General features: G+C 44.1%; 1 protein-coding gene across 2 annotated transcripts in view; it reads left to right on the top strand.

The window, feature by feature from the left end:
• The first annotated feature begins 794 nt into the window (after positions 1-794).
• The window catches only part of Mcu (mitochondrial calcium uniporter), a 175926-nt gene continuing 149311 nt past the window's right edge, over positions 795-27409 (top strand). For both annotated transcript variants that reach the window (XM_028892441.1, XM_028892440.1), the window contains exon 1: positions 795-965. In XM_028892441.1, the coding sequence (XP_028748274.1) occupies positions 819-965 (147 nt within the window). In that variant the 5' untranslated portion in view covers positions 795-818. The remainder of the gene's footprint in view (positions 966-27409) is intronic.

Genomic DNA, 27409 nt, shown 5'->3' with positions numbered 1-27409 from the left:
GGGCTACACAATGAGATACCCCGCCCCCCCCGGCCCCCGCCTCCAAAAGTTAGATGAACTTGGTTCATCTCTACACGGTTTTATCACTTGTCGACTTTTTCTGTTTTTGTAGTTATTTAATAAAGGAACCCAAGGTCAAGTATGGTAATGAACAGCGTTGCTTTTAGACAGGAATACCAATGTTACAAAGGCGCTGTGAAAAAGAACTCCATGTTTCGAATGTGGGTAGAGTTCGGTTCACTCAGGCCAGTGGCAGGTACTCACCCTGGAACTTCGACGCTACAATCATTATATCTTACATTATGTTACACAGCACTGTCATTGGGTTACTTTATGATTCAGGGTTAGTTTCGTCATATCCAGATGCTATCCGTTACGGCTGCTAACTTTAGGCATGTGGTCGAGAGTTGTAGTAACCTACTTAATATGACCAATTGGGTGCTTATGTGGACAACTTAGAACGCTCAGAACTCAACTCCGAACAAGCTTTGCCCAGATATCTATTCCCCTAGTCCCCAATGTCACTATGCTTGGTAAAGATTAGCCAGATCGAACTTGCCACCCCTTACTGCTCCATTCCAAGAGAGGGTTCGAGTGCCAAAGACCAGTTCCCTAGAATTTGCCCGTAAGGTAACTCTGCAAGTGACAGACAGCCCGAAGCCGGGGTTCTCCCGCTTTTTGATTGGGCTTCGAACAAAGCCCCGCCTCAGAGACTTCACTCAGGGCTGCGGTTGGCCGGCCGCGGCTGAGTGGCGGGCCTTGGCCACGCCCCGGCCGTCCGCTGCGCTGCCTGGGCCAGCGCCGTTTCCAGTTGAGAGATGGCGGCCGCCGCAGGTAGATCGCTCCTGCTGCTGCTCTGCTCCCGGGGCGGCGGCGGGGGCGCCGGCGGCTGCGGGGCGCTGACTGCCGGCTGCTTTCCCGGGCTGGCCGTCAGCCGCCACCGGCAGCACCAGCAGCACCGGACGGTGAGCGAGCGCGGCTCCGGGGAGGGCGGGGCGGCGTGGGGAGCCGCGGGCAGGCCGGGGCGCCCGGCGACTTCCCTCAACTCGCGGTCGCCCCGGGGTGGCGGGCCACCGGAGCCGCCGTGTCCTTCAGCGCCTGCGGCGGCGGCTGGGAAGGCAGGGCGGGCGAGCGGGCGGGAGGCAGAAGAGGAGGAGGAGGAGGAGGAGGGGCGACAGCAGGGATGTTCCCGCAGGACTAGGGACGCCAGGGCGGGGAAGGCACGGGACTTGAACCTCTCCCTGACCCGCCTCTGGGCTCGGTCCCTCCCTCCGTCGTTCCTGACAGCTTTGCTCCGGTGCTCCCGAACTGAGCCGGGTGCGAGTTGTCCCCTTCTCCCTTCCACTGGGCGGGTTGGGGCGTCCTGAGTTGCCGCGGCTGCCGGTGTGTCAGGAGAGTGGCAGTGCCATGCTGCTAGGAACTGTCCCCGGAGAGCGCCCCAGGACCCCAGGAGGCTGCTGCCTCGCCCTCTCTCGGCCCCCTAGGAACGCGCAGGAAGGGAAATCAAACTTTATCCCTCTCGGAGTCCCTGCGTATGTGTGTGTTCCGGGAATCAGTTTCCTCGAGGTGGATGCTGCATTGCTTCAGAAGGCAAGCACGATCCCCTCGGGGTCCTTAAAAGGTCCTGGTGATCCCTTCGGAGGGTTGGCTTTCACGCTACACTCGTGCCCCAAGGCAGGGCAGCGGGCACAAGAGAGGCCGGCAGCATGGCAAGTTGTACACAGTGGCAGAGATTTGGTGGTTCTGTTAACCAGTTCTTGCCGGGGTTTCATTGCCTGGCAAAGGAGGGAAGGAATTGCCTCGGTGTGTGTGTGTGTGTGTGTGTGTGTGTGTGTGTGTAGTGGTGGGGGCCACGGGAGCTTGGCATGGAGTTTTTCACCTAACAAGTCAGCAGGCTCTCTTCCTTTGGACTTTCGAGGCCCATATGTGTTGGTCTCTGGCCAACTCTGAGAGAGCAAGTGTAGGTTTAATTTCCTAGGGTGAACTTGGATAGTGTGGTGATGGGAGACTCACTGCAGGCGGCCCAGTAAGGAAAGTGGTGCCTTCGGCCCATGCATCACGACCTGTCTTGTTCTGATTCCCTCTCTCTGAAGAGGAAAGGACTGGAGGTTTGCAGAGAGGATACCCCTAGACCTAGGGTGGCGTAGATTGTGGGAAAGCACTATGAAAAGAACCCAGGCTCTGCAAATGCAAGATAGTATTGCTATTATTAGCCATAGTTACGGACCTGATCATGCTTCTTGTGAGAAAATTGTACTTTTTCGTATTTGGCATACTGACATTGCTTTGCTGAAATTTTTGGGTGAAAGCCGGGTTTTTCTATAGTTCAGTTCTGATTTGCATGTTTCATAGCCTCTAGTTATGTTATCTGAAAGACATAAAGGCCACCCCAAAATCTGATGGCATTCTTTTCCCTCTGAACTATTAGAAGACTTCCCGAGTTATCTTTGTTTTGGAATGAGGCATCCTCTGATTTTGCAGTTTGTTTCTAATACTATTTGGGTGTGGTATTCATGTGGTGTTTGACAATTTGTGCCTCATGTATTTTCTGCCATGCAAATGCAGCAGTGTGTGAGTGTCTTCCTTGGAGGGCTACTTCATGACAACGTTCTTCTGTGCTATTCTGGGGTGGGTAAAAGTGGTGTGCTGAATTTGTAACTGAAAGCACAATTAAAAATGAAGTGTTATTTTTGAAGGGCAGAAGTGTTGTCATGGGAATGGTGACTTGTAAATGAACTTAGGATCCTAAGATTTGAAAAGAGGAACCTGATGATTTAAATATGGAGAAGCAGATTTTGAAGGTTTGTCCAATTGCTCGAAAGCCGTTGTGTATGTATCCCCATCTGATTTTCTATGATTCCTCACATGACATTCTATTTGAAAGATGTCTCTTTGGGATTTAACTCTTGATTTTTTTCAAGCCTGAAACTTGAGGCCCAGAAAGGAGAGAGACTTGGCCAAGAGTACACAGTTGGTGAGACTCCTCCTGCCCAGGGATTATGACTCCTTTTCTTGGTGTTCTTTGTATTGTATAACAGACCACAGTTGCCTTTGCATATCTCTCCTTTGGCTTATAAAATTAATTAATGGCCTGCCAGGAAATTCTTTGTATTTCAAAGCCACAGGAGTAGGACTCTTTGAGTGGATATGATTTTGAGGCACATAGAGTAGGTGAATGTGGATCAAGTTGCCCCAAACAATAGGTGTCCTTACAATGATCCCACCCGGTGAGACACTGGGGTGGAGTGGAGACATCCCATGTATGCAGCAGATGGCAGTCTGCATCGAACCTGATCACAAGCCCAACCTGTGTCACTTTTATTCAGCAGTAGTAGGTGCAGAAAAGTAGAGCCAAGGGTCATAGTTAATAATAACTTTTTTTTTTCTTCCAGCTTGGGTCATCTTTTTTGTTTCTTTGTTTGAAACAGGGTCTCACTATGTAGCTGAGACCAAAAGACCTCTCCTTTTTCTGCTCCTTCTCTCCCTGATATTGAGATTATAGGCATGTGCCACCGTGCTCAGCCAGGCCAAGAGTCATTGTTTTAAAATGAGTCTAAGCCAGGTGGTGGTGGTGCACGCCTTTAATTCCAGCACTCGGGAGGCAGAGGCAGGTGGATCTCTGTGAGTTCCAGGAAAGGCACAAAGCTACACAGAGAAACCCTGTCTCGAAACCGCCCCCCCCCCCAAAAAAAAAGAGTCTAAAAACAAATAGTACTTTAATAAAATGGTAGCTATGATTGCACAGTTATAAACATAACTGTTCACCACTCCCCCATTAAAACATATTTCACCCTCCTCCCCAAGACACAGTGTTTGAAATCAAGTTGTACTTTGTTTCCCAGGCTTTCCTTTAACTCCTAGCCTTAAGAGATCCTCCTACTTCAGTTTCCTACCTAGCTGAGACTACAAATGTGTACCCATGCAATCTGACTTTAGAACATCTTTGAATGGAATAAATGGGAGTAAATAAATTTGCACCGTGTAGTGTGATTTTTCTCCTTGTGTAGAGAGCCTGCTACTGTTGCCCAACTCGAGAGCACCTACAGCGACTGTAAACTGTTTGTTGGGTACCTTCTTCCTGTGTGACTAGAGAAGGTGGCTGCTATTTCCAAAGACGCTCTTTGGAGGGGAACTGCCTTTCACTGTGGGCTGTGCAGTTCCTTTGCTGAATCAAACTGCTTCATCTCTGATGGTGACAGCCTGAGTGTTGTCAGTTCCTGGTGGTCAGCATCTGTGCTAAGTTACAAAATCATAAGCAGCCATTACACTGTTACAATTTGTGGGCCCCCTTCTCCACACTACAGTTTCTTGGCAGTAATACTGTTGCAACTTACCTAAGGCTACTTTGCTTGATACATAGTCCTCCTTCCTGGGGGTGGGGTGGAGGGGTGGGCAGTATGTAACCCAGGCTGGCCTCAAGCTACCCAGTGCAGTCAGTCCAAGCTCGTCTTGAACTTCCAATGATCTGCCTGCATGGGATTATAGGCCTGTATGAGAATGCTAGGCTTAAACCCTACTTCTCTGAGTTTCTCCTGGTCTGAGTCTGTCTTTGCTGGATCCATGCACAAAACTCTACTATAATTAAGCCAACTCCAGCGCTGTCCCCAGATGTCCCATCCATACCTACTATTAAACAGATTTTGTGGCTGAATTTCAGCTGTAACTACACCATTCATTCCTCTTATGTCTAAGGTTCATTTCAGGCCGGAGACTGACATACACTTCTTTTCAAGTCTAATGCCCTCACTTCATAAATCAAATGAAACAGAGGAGTGACTTGTGAGGTTATATTTGTGACAAATGAGAAATTAGAGATCGAGATCTCTTTACAGGGATATGGGTTCAAGAAATCTTAGTTTAAGGCTGGGTGGCGGCGGCGGCGCATGCCTTTAATCCCAGCACTTGGGAGGCAGAGGCAGGTGGATCTCTGAGTTTGAGGCCAGCCTGGTCTACAGAGCAAGTTCCAGGACAGCCAGAGCTGCACAGAGAAACCAAAAAGGCTTAGTTTATATATTTACTTTGGTGATTCCGGTCTCTTATTTTTTTTTCCATTCTCTACTCTAAATATGATAGAATTTATTATCATCAGCACACAGATCGACAGTGCACTCTCCACGTTTTATTGGCGGACTTGCTGTCTTGCTGGGGAGATAAGGCCGAGATTCGTATCTCTATTCCGCCCCTCTTGACTTTTGAGCCTGTTGTCAAGGAAGCCAAATCTGAAAAATTGCTTTAAGCTTGGTGAGGCCAGTGATGCTTTGATTGTATGTTACATTTCTTTGTGATGGATTGGCGGCAAGAGTTAGTACTACCAAGTTAGCCCTGTCATGGTTAGTAGCTTTTTATTCCTAACCAGTTAAAGTACGATAATTACCTGGATTACTAGGAATATCGACTGCAGTCAGATTCCAAATGTGTTGTTTTTATTCTACTGTAGTATTAGATCATTGAGGGTCCTGGATAAATTGGTTTAGAATACACTTGTTTTGTTTTCAAGGAGTTAGACATCTTTTTATTCATCTTTAAAATCTTACTTATTTTGAATCCCATAAAGTATTATGAGTGAATGAACTTGGATTTATTCAACAGGTTCTGATTATTTGATTTTTTTTTAAGACTTTGAGGACTTTATTTTATGCTCTATGAAACTCTTCATAGGAGAAAAAAAGTCTAAATAAACAGATAATGCAGCATCAAGGATGATGTAGTCAAAGACAATACATTGACAACCAAACCGTTTTTCTTCTTTTTGGGGCTGCACCTGCCTCCTGTTAGGTCTTCTGCAATATGATATCATCATGTGAATAACCGCTGGGATTAAGGTCAAGATTATATTTTAATTTCAGGATATCTGCTCAGTGTTTGAACCTTTTTTCTTAATTGGACTAGGGCTCATGGGTACATTAGAATTATGCATTATTAGAAAAATTATAACTATGGTATACAAGTAATTCTAGAACAGAACTTTGAATCCTTTAGAGCAGTGGTTCTCAACCTGTGGGTCACGACCCCATCTCTGTGGGGGGGGGGCGGAGTCAAATGACCCTTTCACAGGGAACACCTAAGATCATTGGAAAATACAGATATTTGCATTACAATTCCCAACAGTAGCAAAATTGCAGTTCTGAAGTAGCAACGAAAATAATTTTATAGTTGGGAAGGGGCCACCACAACATGAAGAACTGTATTAAAGGGTCACAGCATTAGGAAGGTTGAGGACCACTGCCTTAGAGGAAGCAGGTATGTGAGAGAGAAAAAAAATTTTTTTTCATAGCATCTGTGAATGCAGTGGTAAGAAGGCCTGAACATTTCTTCATTCTCCAGTCTAGGTGTTTTCCTACTAAATTACGTGGTTGTGTATTTTGCTTTAAACTGTTAGCACTGGTTTTAAAAGGTAAATTGGGAAAAAAGTTAATTGAGGTAGAATTCGTAGGATAAGTACATAACTTGTGACTCAGTCTTGAACAAGTGCTCTCTGATATAGATCAAGCTTGACAACAAGCGCTTAAAAACCTCCTGCCAGGGCTGCGGAGATGCTCCATGATTAAGAGTGCTTACTGCTCTGGCAGTGGACCAGAGTTCGGCTCCCAGCACCCACATCAGGCAGCCGACAACCTCCTGTAACTCCAGCTCAGGGCTGTCTGATGCCTCAGGCCGTCTGTGTGAGCATCTGCTCTCATATGCATGGGTCCACAGACAAATATTCATAATTAAAAACAATAACAGAGTGAGTTCCAGACAGGCTCCAAAGCTACACAGAGAAGCCCTGTCTCAAAAAACCAACAAAAAAACTAAAGCAAACAAACAAACAAAAATACAAAACAACAACAACAACAACAAAAACCAATAAAAATAAATCTTTAAAAAGCTATCTTCTGCAGGCTGAAACAAAGCGGGGAACAGATCATCTATTTCTGTGTACTTTGTTAAATGCTTGCAGTGAGATGGCTGTGTAAAAATGAAGGTTGACAACAAGCAAATTAATTTTAATAAGTTTAGTGAGCCCATAAACTGTATACAGCCTTGAATCTTTTATAGCCATAAAAGTATAACTTGGTAGATCACATCACCAACTGGATCTAACAACTTGCTAAAGCGAGCTTTGTCCCAATGCAGTTCTGAAGTAACCAGATAACAAGACATCTTAATGTCTCTTAAAAATAATGCCTTTTTCTAAAGATTGTTTTTGGTGACATTAAATGTATTAGTACATGAGGATGTGTGTTTACCTCCTTTGCACCATTACTGACGTTTTCAGTTTTTGCATGTTTTCTACTATTTATTGTCCATTTGGTTGTTTGAGGAATACATGAGACAACCTCCGGGGAGGTGCAGAGGCGGACAGACAGCAGCCCACAGTCCTGACTGTTTTAATAGGTAACGGAATTCTTGAGTTATCTTGCCTCCTAAGGCAGGGCTGTGTCATGCTTCTTGTCTATTGTGAGTGATGTTGCAGGGCGTTTTAAGATATTAATGTCTGCTTTAAACTTTGATGCAGAGAAGATTAAAGTGACTGATAAATTGTCAAATAGCAATAGAGCCAATGAGTTAGCTTGTACCAGCCGACCTCTGCAGTATAGAAAGATCTGAGATCTCAGGGCATCCGTAGAGCCCTTTAATTCCCACCATTTGCCCCGTGAGAGGCATTATTACCCTGGTTTTGTAGAATCGGACACTGAGGATGGGTTTACTTGTTTTTAAGTACCAGGAACTATTTCAGTGCTAGCAATGGATGGGAGAAAGACTTGGGCTTTGAGCTGAGCTAATTCTGCCTTCTCCTTGTCTCCGGCTGCTCCCGCCTCTCCCTTCTTAAGCATAAGCTGCAGTTTTCCTTCTGAGAGACCTCAAGGTCCTTCCTATTGTCTTCAGTTCTCACGTCTTTCCCCATATTCCCTTCAGGCGCTAGTTGATTGACCGGGAATCTGAGTCAGGTGTTTGCCTGCTAGGGATCTTATAATTTAATCTGGCATGCTAAATAGTCCTGGTAAATGTGGTAAGTGTTGAGTATTGCTTCTGTACTGGATAGTTCTGTGATGTTTCTAGTGGTCTCTGTGACAAAATGCTCCACCTACAAAGGTTAAATTACCCAGAATCACTTGGAAATGATGTATAGAATTTCCTTGTGAGCCACTGTGCTGAGGAAGACAGCCATCTTTGGTGGGTCAAACAAGAGTGCGTAGTCTCGCCAGGGGACCATTTGCAACCAGTGTGACTGGTTGTGCTGCTTTTCAAATGTAGTCAGTCTTTCTTTTCTTTCCTTTTATTTTTTCTTTTGAGACAGAGTCTCTCTGTGTAGCCCCGGCTGTCCTGGAACTCACTCTGTAGACCAGGCTGGCTTTGAACTCACAGAGATCATCCTGCCTCTGTCTCCTAGGTGGTTGCTGGGATTAAAGGCAGGGGACACAATGCCTGGCATCTTTTGCCTATGGGGGTTGAGTGGGAGCACTTCGAGCTACCGGTTGGAACTGGGAAGGCTTTGCTGAGGTGGCCTCACAGGAGCTAAATCATGAAGCAATCTATGCATGTGGGACCCAAAAAACGCAGTTGGCGTTTCAGGCGCATGGAGATGTGACGTGACGATATGAGGGAGTTTGTTACAATCACGATAAGGATAATCTCAGTTATGGAGGGCAATAGTGGTGATACCAATAATAATATTTATCAGTTTCACCAAGTGCTTTATATCAGTGATCTCCCTTAATTTCCGAGTTACCCCAAGCCATGAATATGGTTACTTTTCTCATTTTACAGATAGAGATACTGAGTTACCTCTTCCTGGTTACGTGACTTGTCCAGGATCACAGCTGACAGCACTTGTCTGGGACCACACACTAGCAACGCATAGCTGGCATGTCGTCTCAGAGAGCCGGGCGGCAGCATCTGTCTCTTAACCACCTCGCTATGGGGGAGAGGTCAGGCTAAGACAGTGAAATGACTTGCAAAGTAGCTGTAAGTTTATCCTCTACCGCAGCGGCCATTTGTGGACTCAACGCCATCCTGGAACTATGTATTGTATGACGACCCATTGTGTGTATATGTGTATGCCGGCGTCCAGGTTCAACTGAAGAAAAATATTTATGAAACAGTAATTTAGCTTGGTGTGAAGTATACATAGTTTCTTTTCTGATTAAGAAGTAAGTACTCCTAGGGACTCCTTCAAGTGGATTTTTGCCGCTGAAGAAGCCACAGTTTGAAAAACAAACAAAACCAAAAACCAAACCATTGCTTGTTGCTGAAGATATAAAGTAGGAAATCACTCAATCAAGTTTATGCTTTTATGTTAGTGTAAAGGGTAGGTAGAGAGGATGAGACCTCAGAGGTAGAGGGCAGTGAAGGGCCAGCCAGTTCAGTGGATCGGGAAGAGAAGGCTGGACTATGACATTAGCTAGAGATAGTATACACAGGATAGAGAGGCGAGTAGGGAGCAGAACGCTTTCACAAGTAGAATTGATAGCTACGTCCATTTGCCAAGCTCTAAGCCAACACCGGCTTGAGGCAGTTTGATTCAAGGTCTGACTTTATTCCTCAGGCACAAAAATTATTTCTTGATCTTTGAAATTTCCCCTTTTATATGCTTATTAAATAGGCTTCTTTGTGCGCAGCTTATTTTGTATTAAAATGTGTTGTTGTGCTTTTATTATTTCAAGCTACTTTTACATTTGTATATCAAATCAGATGCCTACCTTCCCGCGTACCTGCCTCCCCTCCCGTCGCCATAGAATTCAGAGATTTTCTCAGCAGTTTGAGAAGGCGTACACAGCATGAAGAGCACTCTGAAAAGCCCTGTGCAAAAACTGCATCCTCTGTTTTGCCCTCCCCAAAGCTCTGTGCGGTCGCCCTTTGTATTATGCTCATCAGAGGAGGACTTTTGAGTCATTTTCTCTGACTTAGTTCTTTCTAGCTTTCCTTTTTTGTCATGCATGTGCTGATACAGAGCTTTTTAATGGCCTTAAGTTTTGATTCCCCTAAGGGTCTGTTGAACATTGTATGATAGCAGTCTTAGCGTTTTATCTTTTCCTTTGTTTTTTTCTTGAATGGCAAATAAAAATCATACCTATACCCGTTTAAGGGGAGCCGTTATGGGATGTTTTGGTTTGTGTACACCTCGTGTGGTGTTCAAATAAGTAAACATACCTATCTCCTTTTGTGTACACATTGGGAGAACATTCAAGTTCTGCACAAGGTTGTCTAGTGTCTCTCTGCAATAGAATGCAATTTCTCCTTAAGTAGGCATTCCTAAGCACGAGTGTTTTTCTTAGTAAGATTTTACCCATCTTCCTTTCTCCATTAGAAATGTAAATACAGGGAATTCTTGGTTTTCCACTGTCCTCATTGGTTATGAAACTAAAATGAAATAAAAGTCTGGAGTTGTTTATTTAGAGAACATGGACTCTCTGGTCTTCTACGAATGTGGGCATCGATTTCCTTGGTGACTGTGAGGGTCTTTCAGAGACACTGCGGCATGTCTACAGAAGAGGCTGTGCTGTGGTCCCATTGCTGGGACCTGAAATCTTCAGAGAAAGGATGGCCGTACCACCAGGCTATTGTTAGTTTTCTGAGACACTTAAATGGAGAGGTGATAAAATGTGTGTATATGTGTGTGTTTTCTACTAAAATTAAAGTAATTGAAGGTGCCATGTGGTATAATAGTCAGAAGTGTGAATTCTCTTTTCCATGAACTTGCATTTGATCCTGGACAAGACATTTAACCTCTTTGGTCTTTTTGGTCAGTTAAGTAAGAATGCTTAATCAAGTGAACCCTAAGAGCTTATTTTGCTTATTATTTGTGTGTGTGTGTGTGTGTGTGTGTGTGTGTGTGTGTGAGAGAGAGAGAGAGAGAGAGAGAGAGAGAGAGAGAGAGAGAGAGAGAGAGAGATGCATGCTGGGATTAAGGTGCCACTGTATCTAGTTGCATATTTTTAAAAGATTTTATTTTTATTTTATTTATATATATGTGTATGTCTATGTGAGTGTATGCCACCTGTGTATGGGTGCCCATGGAGGCCAGAAGACAGCGCCAGACCCCCTGGAGCTGGAATTACAGGTGGTTGTGAGCCTTCTGAAGCGGGTGCTGGGACCCCACTGGCCCTCTGCAAGATCAGTATGCAGCACTCACTCCTAAGCGCTTGCTGAGCCATCTCTCTTGCCTCGTATTTTATTTTTATAACTCTTACAAGTAACCTTTGTTTCATCGTGTGACTTCGTTAAAGTTGAACATCCAGGTTTCATCCTTATAATGAGGTCAGGAGCTTGAAGTAAGACAAACTGCCCTCTAGTTCCTCATCAGGACGTTTTCCATAACTTCATCTGTTACCCTGGTCAACGATTTACCTGTATTCATCCCCTTAAAGAGTCACTTACGACTGTAGATGCAGGTTTCATCTTTCTCCTTTGCGGTTGCCATTGGCCACCGCCTCCTCCTCCTCTTCTTCTTTTTAATCCAAACTGTTGAGAGAATGGCAGAGGAGAGGTGCAGATGTGTTGGGGAGCCAAGGGTTGGAGCATTGGCAGGAGGCACAGGCAGTCAAGGTTGGAGTGTAGCGGTAGGAATGTAAGTAAATGAATTCTCAACTGTGACACATGCTAGCCTGAAACAAAATGTTTCCATTTGCCTTTGTAGTTACATTAGTGGAAAGTGTAGCGGGAAGACCTTAGGAAGTGGTTAGTTGTCTTGATAGTCATGTATTGATAGCAGTCATAGCATTGGTGGGCAACTAGATGCCCATGACATCTTCCAGTTCCATGATCAGAGCCAGAGTACAGTGTCGAGAGCCTAGATAGTCGATCACCTTTGGATGGGGAGTCAGTGAGTTGAACAATCCCAGAGACCTCTGTCTAAATCCTTTAGCTCCAGGGGAAGTGCAGCTATACATCATCTTGTTCTCTGCCAGGACATTCCGGTGATGGAATGACTTCTGATTCATGCAACAGTGAATAATCTAAAGGAGTTTGCATTATGCTGAATCAGGCAGGGCTGAATAAAGACTGCGCAGCAGTCGCAGCAAGAAGAGGGTCTAGAACTGCTAGGTTAAGAGCAATTTTAAAAATTGGTACAACCGGGCGGTGGTGATGAATGCCTCTAATCCCAGCACTCCAGAGGCAGAGGCAGGCAGATCTCGGTGAGTTCGAGACCAGCCTGGTCTACATAGCGAGTTCCAAGACAGCCAGGGCTACACAGAGAAACACTATCTTGAAACAAACAAACAATCAATCAAACAAACAATTGGTAAGTCGGGTGTGACAGAGTGATAGAGTGTTTGCTTAGCATGTGTGAGACCTTGAGTTCTGTCCCCAGGATGACGTGAAAAGGGAGAGATAGTGTAAGCACAGAAGTCGCTCCCTGGCTTGTGTTGGTGGGAGCTGGGCAGCGCTGGGTTCTGCAGAAGACAGGAGGGAACTGTTTGAAGAGTCACTGCCCGCTTCACGTTCCTTCCCTACGTACATTCCAAAGGGGGCAGAGTTTTGCAGGTGAGTGTTGGGGAGTTAACCTTCGGAATCTCCATTCTGCCCCCACCATAACCACATCTTTGCACTGCCAGGACCCTGTTAGCTGCCATGGAGCGGGATGCGGCAAGCGGCCAACTGTGATAAAAACCCATTTTTTATTTTAAAACATAATCCCAATAGCAGGATACTTTAAAGAAGTATATTTACAGATAGGTTGAATATAGTGGGAACAGTAGAAACCTAATGAGGATATTAAAGCTACCAAAGAATTCTCACTTCCTCCTTCTCCTCCTTCTCCTCCTCCTCTTCCTCGTTTTTCTCTTCCTCTTCTTCTTCACAGAAAAAAGCAATAGGCTATGGTGGCCTGTCTTGGTTGGTCATTTTCTCCTGTTCTTCTTTCATTGATTTATAAGTGCTGGTGATGGAAGAAAACTTTTATGTACAAAGAATTTTCTGGTCAGAAGTGACTGCTGATTTTTTAAAAAATCCAAGGGTGTATATTCACACGCCTAATGTTTTTATCCTATCTTTAAATCCCAAAGACAGTAAAATCTTAAATAAGTTTTCAGGTCTGTACTCTGACCTAAGTCTTAAAACAAGATGTTTTCTAAGTGCAGCTGAGGTGGTAAGGTGGAATGTTAGTGTAACACATTACAGAATTTTGGAATATTGATTTATTTAATGGAGAGCTGAACAGTGCTTTCTTTAATTTTAATATCTCATGCTGCATTGGTCTTTGATTCAGAATGAATTATAATTCTCAGCATGGCCAAATACCACAAAGTTGGGTGAGCTTGAAATATGTAATGGCTTTCTTTTTAATGATGGCTAGAGCTTGTAGTAGCAAAGGAGGAGAATGAAAGGGAACTATAATCGTTTTCTCTTTTCTCTTTCTCTTCTTTTCTTTTCTTTTTTTTTCTTGCCTAAGATGAGTAATTTGGTAAGATTAGATGCAGTGATGCCCTGGGTTATAGGTCAAAAGGTCACATCACAGCCAGCACCAGAAAATCACAGGAGAAAGAAGGAAGAAAGACAGGCTAGCTCACCAAAGAGCTCACTTGAAAAGACCTGTCACGAGAGGGCTTTTTCTAGGGGTGCCCATCCCCTGAGAACACCCCTCAGTCTTGTTTCCTGTCTCTTTCCCAGAAGTAACACTCTCTGGATGGTGTTTCCCATCCAGTGCATGGTTAACCTTTTGCTGTATATGTGCATGTCCTGAAAACTTCGCATAGTCTTACAAATGTGCTTTAAAACTATTTAGAAATAATTCCATAAAACCATATTTAGGAGGTTCTATGCCATGTATCTTTCTCCAGCTTATTTTCTTTGCATAACACATTAAAAACATTTAGCTGAGGGTCAGCATGATGACTCAGTGGGTAAGGGTACCTGTCACCAATCCTGATCATGTGAGTCCAATCCACAGGACCCACTTGGAGGAGGGAGAGAACCAATCCCTTCAGGTTGTCCTTTGACCTCTACCTGCACAGCCCCCCAAATAAACAAAAGTAATACAAGATAAAAATATGTTTAGTTAATATGCTGTCTAGTTTACTCATTTTAATTTTATTTATTTTATGTGTGTGAGTATTTTGTCTTCATGCTTGTCTGTGTGCCATGTGCACATCTGGTACCCTTGGAGGCTCGAAGAAAGCATCTGGTCTCCTGGAACAGATGGTTGTGAGCCAAGATGTAGTGCTGGGAATCAAACCCAGGTCCTCTGGAAGATCACTTAGTGCTGCTAACTGCTGAGCCATCTCTCCAGCCCCCAGTTCATTCATTTTTAAGTGCTCTGTGGCATTTCTGTCACTGATCCATATATTCAATCATTTCCCTGTTAACAGAATATCTCTTTCATTGACTGTTGTGAGGGACAGGACTCTATTATGCCATTTTTACAGTTAGGCTAGGAATGCTGTTTTGCCGTTCAAGAAAAGTTAATCTCCTTTTTTGGTGTGCAGTGTCCTCATTTATCATATTCCGGGGAAAGCCCTTTGTACTTCCCCCAGAGAAGGCGGAGAGGAGTAATGTCTCATCACACAGACGAACACGTCTTGTACAAAGTGCAGAAAAGCATCTGCTGTAGCAGCGAGCTCACGAGGGACTGGGCTGCTGTGGGAGAGCCTGCTTCCCTCCAGTGGAATCTGCAGGTTTTTCCAGGGCAGAGGGGCTGTGGCTAGAAACTTGTTGGCATCAACTTGTTGTTCCTCTGTGTTTGGGATGATCTGTAGTGGGTAGACGATGCTTTATTTGGTAAAAGGATATAATGCCTTTTATGGTAAAAAAAAAGACCTGGTAAATTGTGACATGGCTCTATGGAGGAAGATGAAGACATACGAGTTCTAAAAAGGACAAGAGGGACTCCCTTTTGAGATTGTCGATGGGAAATTAATATTTGTCTTCATAAGCAGTCTTAGGCACTAGTCCGTGTAGATTCTTTACAGTTTTGTTTTAAGGAACAATCTCGGATACTTTCTTATCCTTTTAGTTTCATGCTTTTGTCTTCCATTTGCAAAATCCTGGCTTATGGTTTGAGCGTTTTTACAGAGCCCACAGTGCGGAGCTTCATTCAGGTTGTCCCTCCAAATGATTTGCTGTGCAGTGCATTAACCAGAAATGCTGAGACAGCGGGGGAGACACTAATAAATGGGATGCTTTCCAGGGATGGTCGCTAAGGCAAACATAGCCCAAATCAAGAAGAAATTGTTACTTAGGCACTCAAGATTTAGTCTGGCCAGATATGCTATTAACAGTGAGTAGCCAATTGTAATTAAACTAATTGAGACCTGGGCAATTTGAACTGCCAGATTGTCTGTTAAAAAGAGTGAGCAATTTTACCTCATCTTAGAATTAAGGGTTGTGAAGGGTGGAAATGGTATAAATTCAGTACTCGTGTGAAATTCTCACTAAATAAATAAATACATTTCAAAAGCAAAAGAAGGGTGATGCAAGAATAGTTGTTTGACAAAAACTTATTTAGAATGAAAAAAATTATATTTGCCTTTTGAAGAATGTGCCCGTTCCAGAGGCTCATGGATGCCTGAGCTCAGCAGCCTGTGTGTTTCTTCCATGATCTGAGAGCGGGTGCTGAATGGACTGCTGGCAAAGGAAGAGATCTGTCTGTCTGTCTGTCTTGTTTTTATTTTCAGGAATGATTTGTTGGAAGGAGGAGAATGCCTGGCAGAATTATTGTTTTGTTTTTTACTGTTGCTGCTTTGCTGATAACACACGTTAAAGAACCCAGGTATAGCCCAAGTGTTGGGAGAGGAATTCCTGATAAGTCAAGAGTCCTGTTAGTGCTGCTCTTGGTTTTTGGTCATTTCCAGTCAGCCCTGTTCCAGAGAGTTTTGTGGCTAGGCCAATGACCTGCATCTGTTTTTCAAAATGTATTCATTCACTTTGTGTGTGTGGGTGTTTTGTTTGTATGTGTGTCTGTGCATCACATGCATGCCTGGTGCCCCACAGAGGCCAGAAGAGGGTACCAGAACCCCAAGCGAATGCTGAGAATTGAACCCAGGGCTTCCGGAAAAGCGACCCATGCTCTTAACCACTGAGCCATCGCTCCAGCCCTGTGTTTTTAAGTAGACAGGGATTTCTGAGTTTTATGAGTAAACCTGGCTTCTCTGAGGTGTTTGCTGTTAGAATCCGCTTTCATTGGAAACACATATTTCTTCACAGAGACCTCTTTATATTCTGAGGCACAGAATAGAGTGGGTCTATTCTCCATCTTTGCAAGGGTCTCTGAAAGCATTAGTTTGGGAATCATTGCCACAGATTCCCGATTCTTCCACCTGTGTGAGTTTTCCGTGTGGTAATAGATGAATGAATACTTTATTTCTCCGAAAGGTTTTTCCTAATCCATCTGGACTTATTCCAGGGGTGCTCTCAGGGGGTCTTTGTGGACTCTTGACGTTACAGGCTGAAGCAGCCATGCTGGCAGGTCCAGGGCCTTCCTTCCCCTTTGACGTTGACCTTCCTTTTCTCTGTTCTTTAGGTCTTTCATGGCCATCCCTTCAGTGGCTGGCAGGACAGCCTCACACTCCATGTTCCATGCCAGTGACATCTTAGCTGCTAGAGCGTGGAACTGGCCCATGGGAGCCAAGTAAGTGCCTGTTTTACTCTTTGCCATGGTTTTTGCGTACTTGGCAAAGCCACGTAGAGAAACTTCTTCAGATGAGTTTTTAAAAAGGCACTTGCTTGATCTCGGTGGGCCAGCTCTGCTCCAGCCCGCTACCGAACTAGCTCACACGGGGCTGAACCTAGTGAGGCGACCATTCCAGAATGGAATCGTTTTGCTAGGGCAGACACTAAAGGAAGATGGAACTGAACTTGGCCCACCCATTCACTCTAGTGAGCAGCTCTTGTCTCATCCCAAAATAAATAAGGATGGTTAGGTCAAATGGTAATTACTCTAGCTATCTGCAAATGTAGCGGTTTATGGATGACCAAGAGTCTGCAGGTCTAAAGCAACTGGGTTGCATAAAAACCCAATAGGTCTTCCAGGAAAGCCAATGGCCTTGGCATTTATCTTAATTACTTCACAGGTAGAAGGAATAATGGTTGACATTAATCAGGCCTGGGTTTCTGTGTTTGTTGCTAAATTTCTAAAACCTGGTATTTTGCTTTTGCAGGTCAGCATGTAAATTTTGCCTATATGAATTAACACATCCCGTTCTGTCATAACAACCATGTAAGGGAGAGTGTTTTCCTGCTCTGTCTTTAGGTATTGGTGATGTGACGAGTTCATGCAGGGGAAACTTGAACATTCACAGGTATGTGAAGATCCTGATTCATAAGCATTTTCTCCCTGCAAACGAAACAGTTTGTCTTAGTGAGAACTTGTGATGTAATTTTACAAAAATCTGTCTGTCCAGTTGCTTTTTCTGCCCCACTGTGACTCTAGGAAGGAGACTGGCAAACTATAGCCTGTATTGCTGCTTGTTTTTATAAATAAAGTTTTATCTAAACACAGGTCCATTCATTTCCTTATGTATCTCCCCCTGTATAACAACAGAGCTCTTGTTGAGTTGTTACCACAGAGACTATATGATGCCATTAAGCTTAACATTTATTATTTGGCTATTTAATAAGAAGCTTGTCAACTCCAGCTGTAGGAGAGCCAAACTTTAAATACATAAAGTTGCTAGACCCACAACTGATTTCAGAGCTTCTAAGGGGTAAACCAAGAAAGCCTAGACCTATGTCAAAGTGCTGCTGACCAGCAAGTGAGTATTTGCAGTACATGGAGTGGTGTGATTACTTTATCTTTGGAGGGAGATCCTCTGAGACAGGGTCTCCTGTAGCTCAGGCTGGCCTGGAACACTATGTAGCTTAGGATGACTTTGAATTTTTGATCCTCCAGCCTCTACATCCTGGGACATCACACCTGGGTTTTTGTAGTACTAGGGATAGCACCCACAGCTTTGTGCATGCCAGGCAAGTGCTCTTCAACCTGAGCTCATATAGTAGTGTGGTTTCTAACACAAGGATAAGGAAATGAAAAACTACCATGGAAATCCAACTTCATCTTTTCTTTCGTGCGTCATCCCCTCTAGTGCGCGCGCGCGCGCGCGAGAGAGAGAGAGAGAGAGAGAGAGAGAGAGAGAGAGAGAGAGAGAGAACATGCATAGGTATTTCAGTGGCAAGATGTCATTGTTTAGATTCTTTTCTAAATGTTCTGTAGAATGGAAGGAAAGCTTTAACTAGAATAATTGCACAGACAAGAAGTGAGAATGGAGGACCTCTTGGTGAATGGGAGAGATGCTATAGTTGATCATAGACTTGAAATCACCATCTTGAGGACTAGAGATGTTCAAGAATCACAGAGTGGTCCTAACTAGTGGGAGAGCTGAATGAGGCCAGGTCTCTTGACTTCTGGCCCAGGTTCCTTTCCTTGGCTCATCCATCATGTTAGTGACAGTTTTCTCTAGCGCCTGAAAGCCTGTCTACGTCTTTGCCTTTCTCCCCCTGACATACGAGCAAGGACTTGATGACTTTAAACTACTGAGATGTGCTTTTTGGAATGTTAGCTTTGCTTGGAGGTTTGATTCATTATGGCTTGCAGATTATTAGAGGATTGCTTCCTAATGAATTATTAAATGCCTGTAGTGTAAAGTCAGAGAGGTTGGAGGAGATGGAATGGAAAAGAAAGGCATGGAATGGAAAGAATACCTTATTCATATCTCATAGCAAGGTACAAAACCCAACTTTGGCATAGATAGCATCTGTTCCTTCTTTGTCTGTGTACCTAAGCTCATAGATGGAAAGTGTGGATGTGCGTGTGCGTGGATGTGTGTGCACAGGTATGTGTGTATCTAAAGCTCTTAAAGTGTTTCCTGAAAGAAGTTCTGCTGGTACTATACAACATGCAGATGATGTTTCAAGTAGACATTTAAAATTTTTTTCCGGTACAATTTTAGATTTGCAGACAAATCTAAATTCCTATATATTTCTCAAGTCTTATATATTCTCTCTCCTTCCATTTTTTTAATTAACTTTTTACACAGCTATGGCACATTTACTGTAATTAATGAACCAGTCCTGATGTTTCTCTACTGAAGTCCATATTTTATTCAGATTCCCTGTTTTCCCCCTTTTTCTAGAATTAAGGGAGTGTGTGTGTGTGTGTGTGTGTGTGTGTGTGTGTGTGTGTGTATGTGTGTGTGTGTGTGTGTGTCTACGTGCTCATTCATGCACATGCTGGGAAGCAATAAATGAATTGGTCGTTGAGGTGGAATTGTTTATAGTCTCCTGGAAATTAGGCTAGTTCTGAAACGACTTTCATTGTCTAAATGTTTAGAAACTCATGTAGCGTCTTGGTCTGACTGCCACTGCTCTGAGTTGCAACATTGATGCTCTATTGTAGCACACTGAAGAAGTTACTTTACTTCTCAGTAACAGTGGCACTTGACTAGTTTGTTCCTAACTTTTAGCAACACCAACTCTGAAGAACCCAGACACTTGAGTTATTTCTGTTAAGTATCTTCTGCTACAGTCGCTCCTGAAACTCCCATAAAGTAAATGCTGGCCCAGGACCGGGTGGGTCAGCTCTCCGACTTCAGTATGCTCCTCCTACCGAGAGTAACTTTGAAGTTACACCTTCCTCTGCTCTACCCACTAAGCTGCCGAAGGGAGTCAGCACATTTTCTGAACCATTAGTCTAACTTACATTTTACTACAAAGGCCTTGAAAATTTTCTTCCCCAAACATTCTCCAGCCACTTACCTAAGTTGAGTAGATGCAGACCCTCTGGTGTGGCGGTTCTGCTCTTGGATTTACGCATAATAGATACATATGTGTGTGTACATAGATAGTCACCAAAGCAAATGGACAGAAATGTTCATGCCAAATGAATAGGCCACACAGGAATTTTCCAAGTGGTTATCAACAGTAGCATAGGTAAGTTGTGACATAAATGCCCAAGAGAACATTAGATAGTGCTTAGAATAAACTGAAGCTAAGTGTAAAAATAAATAAATAAAAAAAATAAATGGCATCTTACAAATATACTGTTGAGTGAAGGGAACCACTCACCAATATTATACAGTTTTGTTTGCATCGGTTCCAAAAGTAGGTCAACTAATGTGTGTGTCAAAACAAAGGAGGTCCATTGCCCTGGGAGGGTTTGGAGCAGTATTTCTATGACTGTGAAGGAGCTCCTGGGATGCTAGTAGTGTTCTGTGCGTCCTGTGGGTACTGGTTCTACAGGTGTGCCACCCTGTAAAGGACAGTGAAGGGTATAGACTTTCCATGTGTATGACTTTCTTCAAAGGAAAAGTGAACAGAGTTGAAAAAGCATTAACCGTTCTAACAGTACCTCGGAATTCACTGCAGATATTTAGGGGACATGTGGAGAACAAGCCAAATGACTTGCCCTTACAGCTTAGACTAAATGGGGCTGTAGTGGGTGCATCTGTATGGCTGGAGTCGATGCAATCTTATTTCCTCTTTGTATCAGAAGACAAAGCCTTTGTTTTCTCTCTTAACTATTCCCAGGTTTGGGGGGGCCCTCAGAGGAGAGCATCTTTTCATCTTGATCTGTGTTGTCGGGTCACCAGGTCACAGTGCTCCTCTGCTCTTTTACACTGAAGGCTGGTAAGCCAAGTTGTCACTTGGGTCCATTAGTCCGTTTGTGTGGTGGTGAGCTTCCCTTCCCACTGACTGCCCTAGTTACACGGCGAACGAGCGTGAGTCCTGCCTCTCAGCATACACACCTCTTCCTTTGACCTCACCACCTCACTCCACACCTAACCAGAACCCAGAGCCCTCTCCCCAGATGGAGCTGCTTTGTGACTTTTCTTATTGGTGCCGTTGGCTTTCCAAGTTATTTGAGTTGAAATTACTCTTGGCTTTCACTTTTTCTAATCACCCTTTTAAACTGTGGTGAATTGGGGGCTGGAAAGATGGCTCAGCAGTTAGGAGCACCGGCTGCTCTTGCAGACGACCCCAGTTTGGTTCCCAGTGCCTGCATGGTGGCTCACAACTGTCTGTAACTCTATTCCAGGGCATCCGGTGCCCTCTGCTGATCGCTGTCAGCACGAGTCATGCGGCCGGTGCTCACACATAGATGCTGGCAAAAGCATCCATCCACATGGAGTAGACTTAAAAAGAAGAAATGGTGGTGGGAAAAGACGTAGAACATGGAGTTAGCAGTTGAACTTCTTTTTTCAAGTGTCTAGGTCTTGTAATAGCTCGATCCTAGATGGAGTTTGCCTTCTCCACCTCTGACCTTCCCTTTTGCGCTTCCTAGCAGCACCTCCTCCTTGTTTAGATTCTCCTTATGCATCTGACTTTTACTGCATAGGTCCCGACTTCAGTGTTTGCTCTGTAATTAATCCATCTTATGGCTTCCCACCAACTGGCCTCCCTAAAACTGCCGTGGTGGCCCTGGGGTCGATGCCTTTACATTACTCGCCGCGCACATGGCCCTGGGTTCCATCTTTAGCACCATAAATATAAGTAAGCAAATGAACCCGTTGAACCTTACTGCCTCATTTTTCCACACAAAACTTTGGCTTGCTGCTGCCTATAAAATCGAATACAAATTCCCCATCGCCTGAAGTTCATGGCCTTCTATAATTGAATTCCAATCTATTTTCAGCTTTAATGATAATAGTTTTGGTAAGTAGTCACTAATTAGTAATTTTTACAGTAATATTTTTATTCTTGGGAGTCTTTTGAAGTAGGTACTAGATTTCCATTATTGAGGAAAATGGGCAGGAGGTGTCTAGTAATTTGTCCAGGCTAAGGAATGATGGAATTAGGAGTTCAAATACATGTTCATATATTTCCTAGTTGTAAAGTCTGTCTCCCTGTGCCCTGCCTCCTACCTTAAAAGAAAACAAGGTATCACTGTATTGCCTACACTGGCCGAAAACGCCCCATTCTCTCCCTCAGCTGGGTTTATATGTGCATTGCACCCCGCTCCTCTCCCAGTTCAGAATGATTTGATGGGGCACTCCGTACGTGCTAACTGTACCCCTCCTTTCTCTTAGCCGTCTCTCTTTGCAGAACCGCTGCCTAGTTTCTTCCTTCCCTCTTTCCATCTCACTTTCCATCCTTCAAAACATAGTCTAAGTCCCGGAGGGCTAATAGTTTCTTCCTCTCATCTCTAGCTGACAGAATGCTCATTATATTAATTAGTACTCATATATTATTGCTCATTTATTAATACTAATATATTAAACACTCATGAATATTTGTATTACTGTTATATATGATGCTCAAATATCGTGTGCTTCCATTGTTTTGAGCTTTTTGTTGTTGTTTCTGTTGTTTGTCTTGGGTTGATTAAGACGTTTTCATGTATATTTAAACATGAAGAAGAGAGGCACTTAGAAAAGCAGGAATCACACAGCCAAGATTGGGCACGGGCTTCTCAAGAGTCACCAAAGTGATTTTTTTCCCTATGTTGGGCTCCAACACCGACCTTGTGCATGCCAGCAAGCGGTCCACTGTGGTGGTATATTGTGTACCCTAATAAAATTTGCCTGAAGACCAGAGAACAGAATAAGCCACTAGATTAAACATAGATGTCAGGCAGTGGTGGCACACACCTTTAATTCCAGCACTTGAGATCTCATGCCTTTGCTTCCAGTACCTGGGAAGCTCACATGCCTTTAATTCCAAGCACTAAGATTGAGCGGAGGAAGGTATATAAGGCATAAGGAGACAGGAACTAATGACTTCTTTCGGCCAGAGGCTTTTCAGCTGGAGCCTTTTGAGTGAGGACTCCGAGGATTTCAGTCAGAGGATTCGTGGAGCTGGCGAGGTGAGACGTGGATGTGGCATGTTCCTTTGTCTCTCTGATCATCAGGCAAATTTTATTAGGGTACACAATACATCACCACACTCCACCATGGAGCCTCAGGCCCAGCCCTTGTGGCTTATTACATGAACAATTGAACCTAGACTTTAGGTTGTAATCTCTTTAGGAAAGGGCTTGGCTTTGTAGAGTTCCTTGATAGTCTCTGCAGGACCTGGTTGTATGAAAGCTGTTCAATAAATGAATGTGTCGATCAATTTGAATGATAAGAAAACCCTCCATGGCTAAAGATATATGATGGGCATCTGTGTTGGTTAACAGTAATTGTCAGTGATTGGATTGACAGATGCCTTCATTAGTAAAGCATATTTCTGGTTGTGTCTGTGAGGGTATGTCTAAAGACAACTGGTATGTTGGACGTCAGTTAAGGGACAAAGGCCTGGCTGGAAAGTGGGCAGCACCAGCTAATGAGCTGGGAATTGAATAAAGGGAAGTAGGAAGCCGCTTGCACAGCCATGCTCTCCCGTGTCAAGGTGAGGTGAGCAACCTCCTCCTCCGCACACCCCGCTGCCCTGCCGTCCTGATCACAGGCTCACAGTGATGGAGAGCTCTCGTGAACCACGAACTGAACCTCTGAAACCAAGATTTAGAGTAAATCATAACTCTTTGTTTTTCTCAGCTATTTGTCACCATGACAAGCATCAGACCAACAAGTTTGAACTTCTTGAAGTACTTTGACTAGTGGTCTTAATTTAGAACTTGGAAGGAAGTGTTAAGGTTAGAATTAGAGACTTTTTTTAAAAAAGTTATTTAAAATTTTATTTTATGTGTATGAATTTTTTGTCTACATGTATGTCTCTGCACCACGTGCTTGCCTGGTGCCCACAGGGGGTCAGAAGAAGGCATCAGATCTGGGACTGGAGTTAGAGATGATCGTGAGCCACCATGTGGGTGCTGGGAATGGAACCAGGGTCCTCTGGAAGAGCAGCCAGTGTTGTTAACTGCTGAGCCATCTCTCCAGCCCCAGTACTTGTTTTTTTTGAGGTAGGTTTCTCCTTAAAGTGCTCAGGCTAGCTTTGAACACCTAGGCTCAAGCAATCTTCCTGCCCCAGTCTCCCAAGAGACTGGGTTTACAATCTCATGCTGCTGCTGTGCCTGGCTAGCGTTAGCTACTGATGCTTTGTGGATGCGAAGCCTGGTAGCATCGCCACATGCTGATTCAGAACAGGGCTGGTCTCTGACCGCAGAGGTTAACTGCCTCTCACTGTCCCACCGCTGGCACTCTGGGTCAGGCTACTAACACATTCCACCTAGATTGTTTTAACAACTGCCAAATTAGTCGCCCCGTTTTCGTCCCTTCTTCCTGGTGGTGCGAACTCAGCGTGACAATGCCAGGCAAAAGGTCTTCTTGATCTTCCTGTGTCTTCTGGTCTTAGTCACAGTAGCAGGCCCAGGTGGCCTAGAAGTGGTCACGATGAGCCAGCTCCCCAGGGAGAGCCTCTGACTTGCAGCTCTTGCCTCCTTGCCCGATATAACTCCTCCCACACTGGTTAACTGGAGGTACAGAACGTGTGGCAGTCTGCTCCCAGGCACCACTGCTGAACATTTGGCTCCAGTCCGACTCCCATCTGCCGCCTTTCTTGCTCTTGCCCACTCTGTTCCTGCAATCCTGACCCCTTTCTGTTCCTCAGAAATGGTAGGCGCACACCTGCCTCCTGGTTCTTCCCGTTTGCACTTTTGTGTGGAATGCTGGTTCGAGTACCCACATAAGAAGCCGGGGTGGGTGGTGGTGGTGGTGGTGGTGGTGGGGTGGTGGTGGTGGTGGTGGTGGTGATGGTAGTGGTGGTGGGGTGGTGGTGGTAGGGAGCCTGTAGTCCCAGTGCTGAGGAGCAGAGACAGGGAGATTCCCAGGGCTGCCTGGCCAGCCAGTCTTGCTGAATCTGTGAGCTCCAGGTTCAGTGACAGGTGGTCTGAAAAGATAAGGTGGAGAATGACAGAGGGCAGTATTTAATGTTGACTTCTGTCCTCATACACATGCAAACACATGTGCACATATACACACACAGAGACACACAGATATTCAAATAGTATGTCTTCTCATAACTAGTTGCTGCCTTATTTTTGATTTTTTTCTTGATTGATTCACACACACACACACACACACACACACACACACACACACACACGCACACGCACACGCACAGCATGACACATGTATGGGAGATAAGCAATCATCTACACTATCCCCTTGGACCCATGAATTCCCTCGCATTGCACATTACGTTTCCCATCTTCTGCTGATACTCGCCTTGCCAAGGAGATAACCGTGTGGATTCATCATTGTTCACGGTGAATTTTAGAATGTGTTCCTAAAAATGGAAGTCATTCGAGTTGTATCTGAGCAGATCTGTGTCAACACCGTGTGTCACCAAGCGTTTGGATCTGTGACTTATGTGAAAAAGGCGCGTCAATATAAATAAATTTGTATTTCTTGCAGGAGTCGCTGCCACTGCCTCTTCCTCCTTCTTCCTCTTCTTCCTCTCCCTGTGCTGGGGATAAAACCCAGGACTTCAGCCATGCTAGACCGGCAGTCATCTCTGAGTTGTACGGAGCCTTACGGTGTGGCTTTATGTCTAGCTGATCTTGTACTAATTTTTGTTTCCCATTTTTGTAGTAGGCTACTCAGTCTATTTCTTTTTTTTTTTTTGATACATATTTTTTATTTTACAATACCATTCAGTTCTACATATAAGCCATGGGTTCCCCTATTCTCCCCCCTCCCACCCCCTCCCCTTACCCCCAGCCCACCCTCCATTCCCACCTCCTCCAGGACAAGTCCTCCCCTGAGGACTGTGATCAACTTGGTAGACTCAGTCCAGGGAGGTCCAGTCCTTTCCTCCCAGACTAAGCCAAGTGTCCCTGCATAAGTTCCAGGTTTCAAACAGCCAACTCATGCAATAAGCACAGGACTTGTTCCCACTGCCTAGATGCCTCCCAAACTGATCAAGCCAATCAACTGTCTCACCTATTCAGAGGGCCTGATCCAGCTGGGAGCCCCTCAGCCTTTGGTTCATAATCCATGTGTTTCCATTCATTTGGCTATTTTTTTTTCAATAATTGAGTAAAACTGAAATTTATTATATGCCACAGTCGTCCTAGGGACCTCCATGCTATATATATAGCCTCTATGGTTCTATGGGTTGTGGTCTGATTGTTCTTTATTTTATATCTAGAATCCACCAATGAGTGAGTACATACCATAACTGTCTTTCTGGGTTTGGGTTACCTCACTCAGGATGATTTTTTCTAGTTCCATCCATTTGCCTGCAAATTTCATGCTTTCATTGTTTTTCTCTGTCAGTCTATTTCTTTATATACTTTTTTCTAATGAGATAACTAGGAGTGTGGTATATATATATATATATATATATCACTAAGAGTTTTTATAAAGGTCTCTTCTGGTTCATTTAAGATCAGAAAATTATTACATAGTTACGGGATTTTTTTCTTTTTCTTTTTTTTTTTTTTTTTTTTGAGACAGGGTCTCCTAGTAACCTCAGCTAGCTCTTAAATTTGTTATGTAGCTGAGGATGACTTTGAACCTCTCTGGTCCTCCTGCCTCGACCTCTCACATGTTGGTGTTTTGAAGGTGAGCTACCATACCTGGTTTATGTAACACTCGGGATTGAACCGAGGGTGTCATGAATGTCAAGCCGGCTCTTCACTAATTTAGATACACCTCCAGCCCAGATTTGCTGTACTTCTAGAAGAATCTATCTAAAAAGCTCTATTATAAAATTGACCATCTCTTTGTTTTTCAGCATGGCTGTATGATTCTAACACAAAATCTCATCCAAGGATCTTAGTTTAAATACTTGGAAGCAGTGCAAGATTTTAATAGATTAGAAGATAAATGGAGCCGGGAAATTTTAATACTTGAGTTTGTAGATAGGGTTTGAGAAACAAAGGCCATTTTGGTAATGGATTTTTATTTTTAAATTGGATATTTGCTTGGTTGCAAGAGGATTAATTATAAGAGTCTCCTTCCCTGATAGTCTCTCAGCTTGAACAGATAAATATAGAGCACCAGTGTTTGGAGAGGGAACTCGGGAGAAAATGTGTGGGTAGCTGTTGTAGTTTTACACAGAAGATAACATCTCGAATAGAGAACAGATGAAAATACTCATTGAGGATTAGTGTTCTTAAGACATCATCAAATGCAGCAGCATTCCCAGGCCTCGAATGTGGAGCCATTCAGAATCTTGCTCATTTTGCGTGCCTGATGATACACTCAGTGAGCTCAGCACTTGTTTCCTCAATCAGATGTTTCTCCTTGCTTCCTGCATTCACTCCTGGTGCCACTGCCCCTCATCCTTTGGAAGTCATGAATCTCCCTTTCCATCCCCGGATTACAGACTATCTTTTCAATGTTCTTCTACATATGTATTTTCTTCTTCGTAAAGCCCAGGTGACTTCTCTGGTCCACATTGATTCTAATTTTTAGGGTTTGACTCCTGTAGCACTGATACTTTGAATTTCTTTCAGCTGGGTCATGAGTATTTGCATAGTTGTAGAAAGGTTTTGGGGTGTGTGAGTGTGTGTGTGTGTGTGTGTTTCCTTGAGGGCCTCAGGTATGTAAAGCACTGTTCTAAATACGGGGCTTATGGAAATGAGCAGCATACACAATATCTCTGTCTT

This window comes from Peromyscus leucopus, chromosome 16_21 (genome assembly GCF_004664715.2).
Source record: "Peromyscus leucopus breed LL Stock chromosome 16_21, UCI_PerLeu_2.1, whole genome shotgun sequence".
NCBI classification, from domain to species: Eukaryota; Metazoa; Chordata; class Mammalia; order Rodentia; family Cricetidae; genus Peromyscus; species Peromyscus leucopus.
This window is presented reverse-complemented; position numbering and strand designations above follow the sequence as displayed.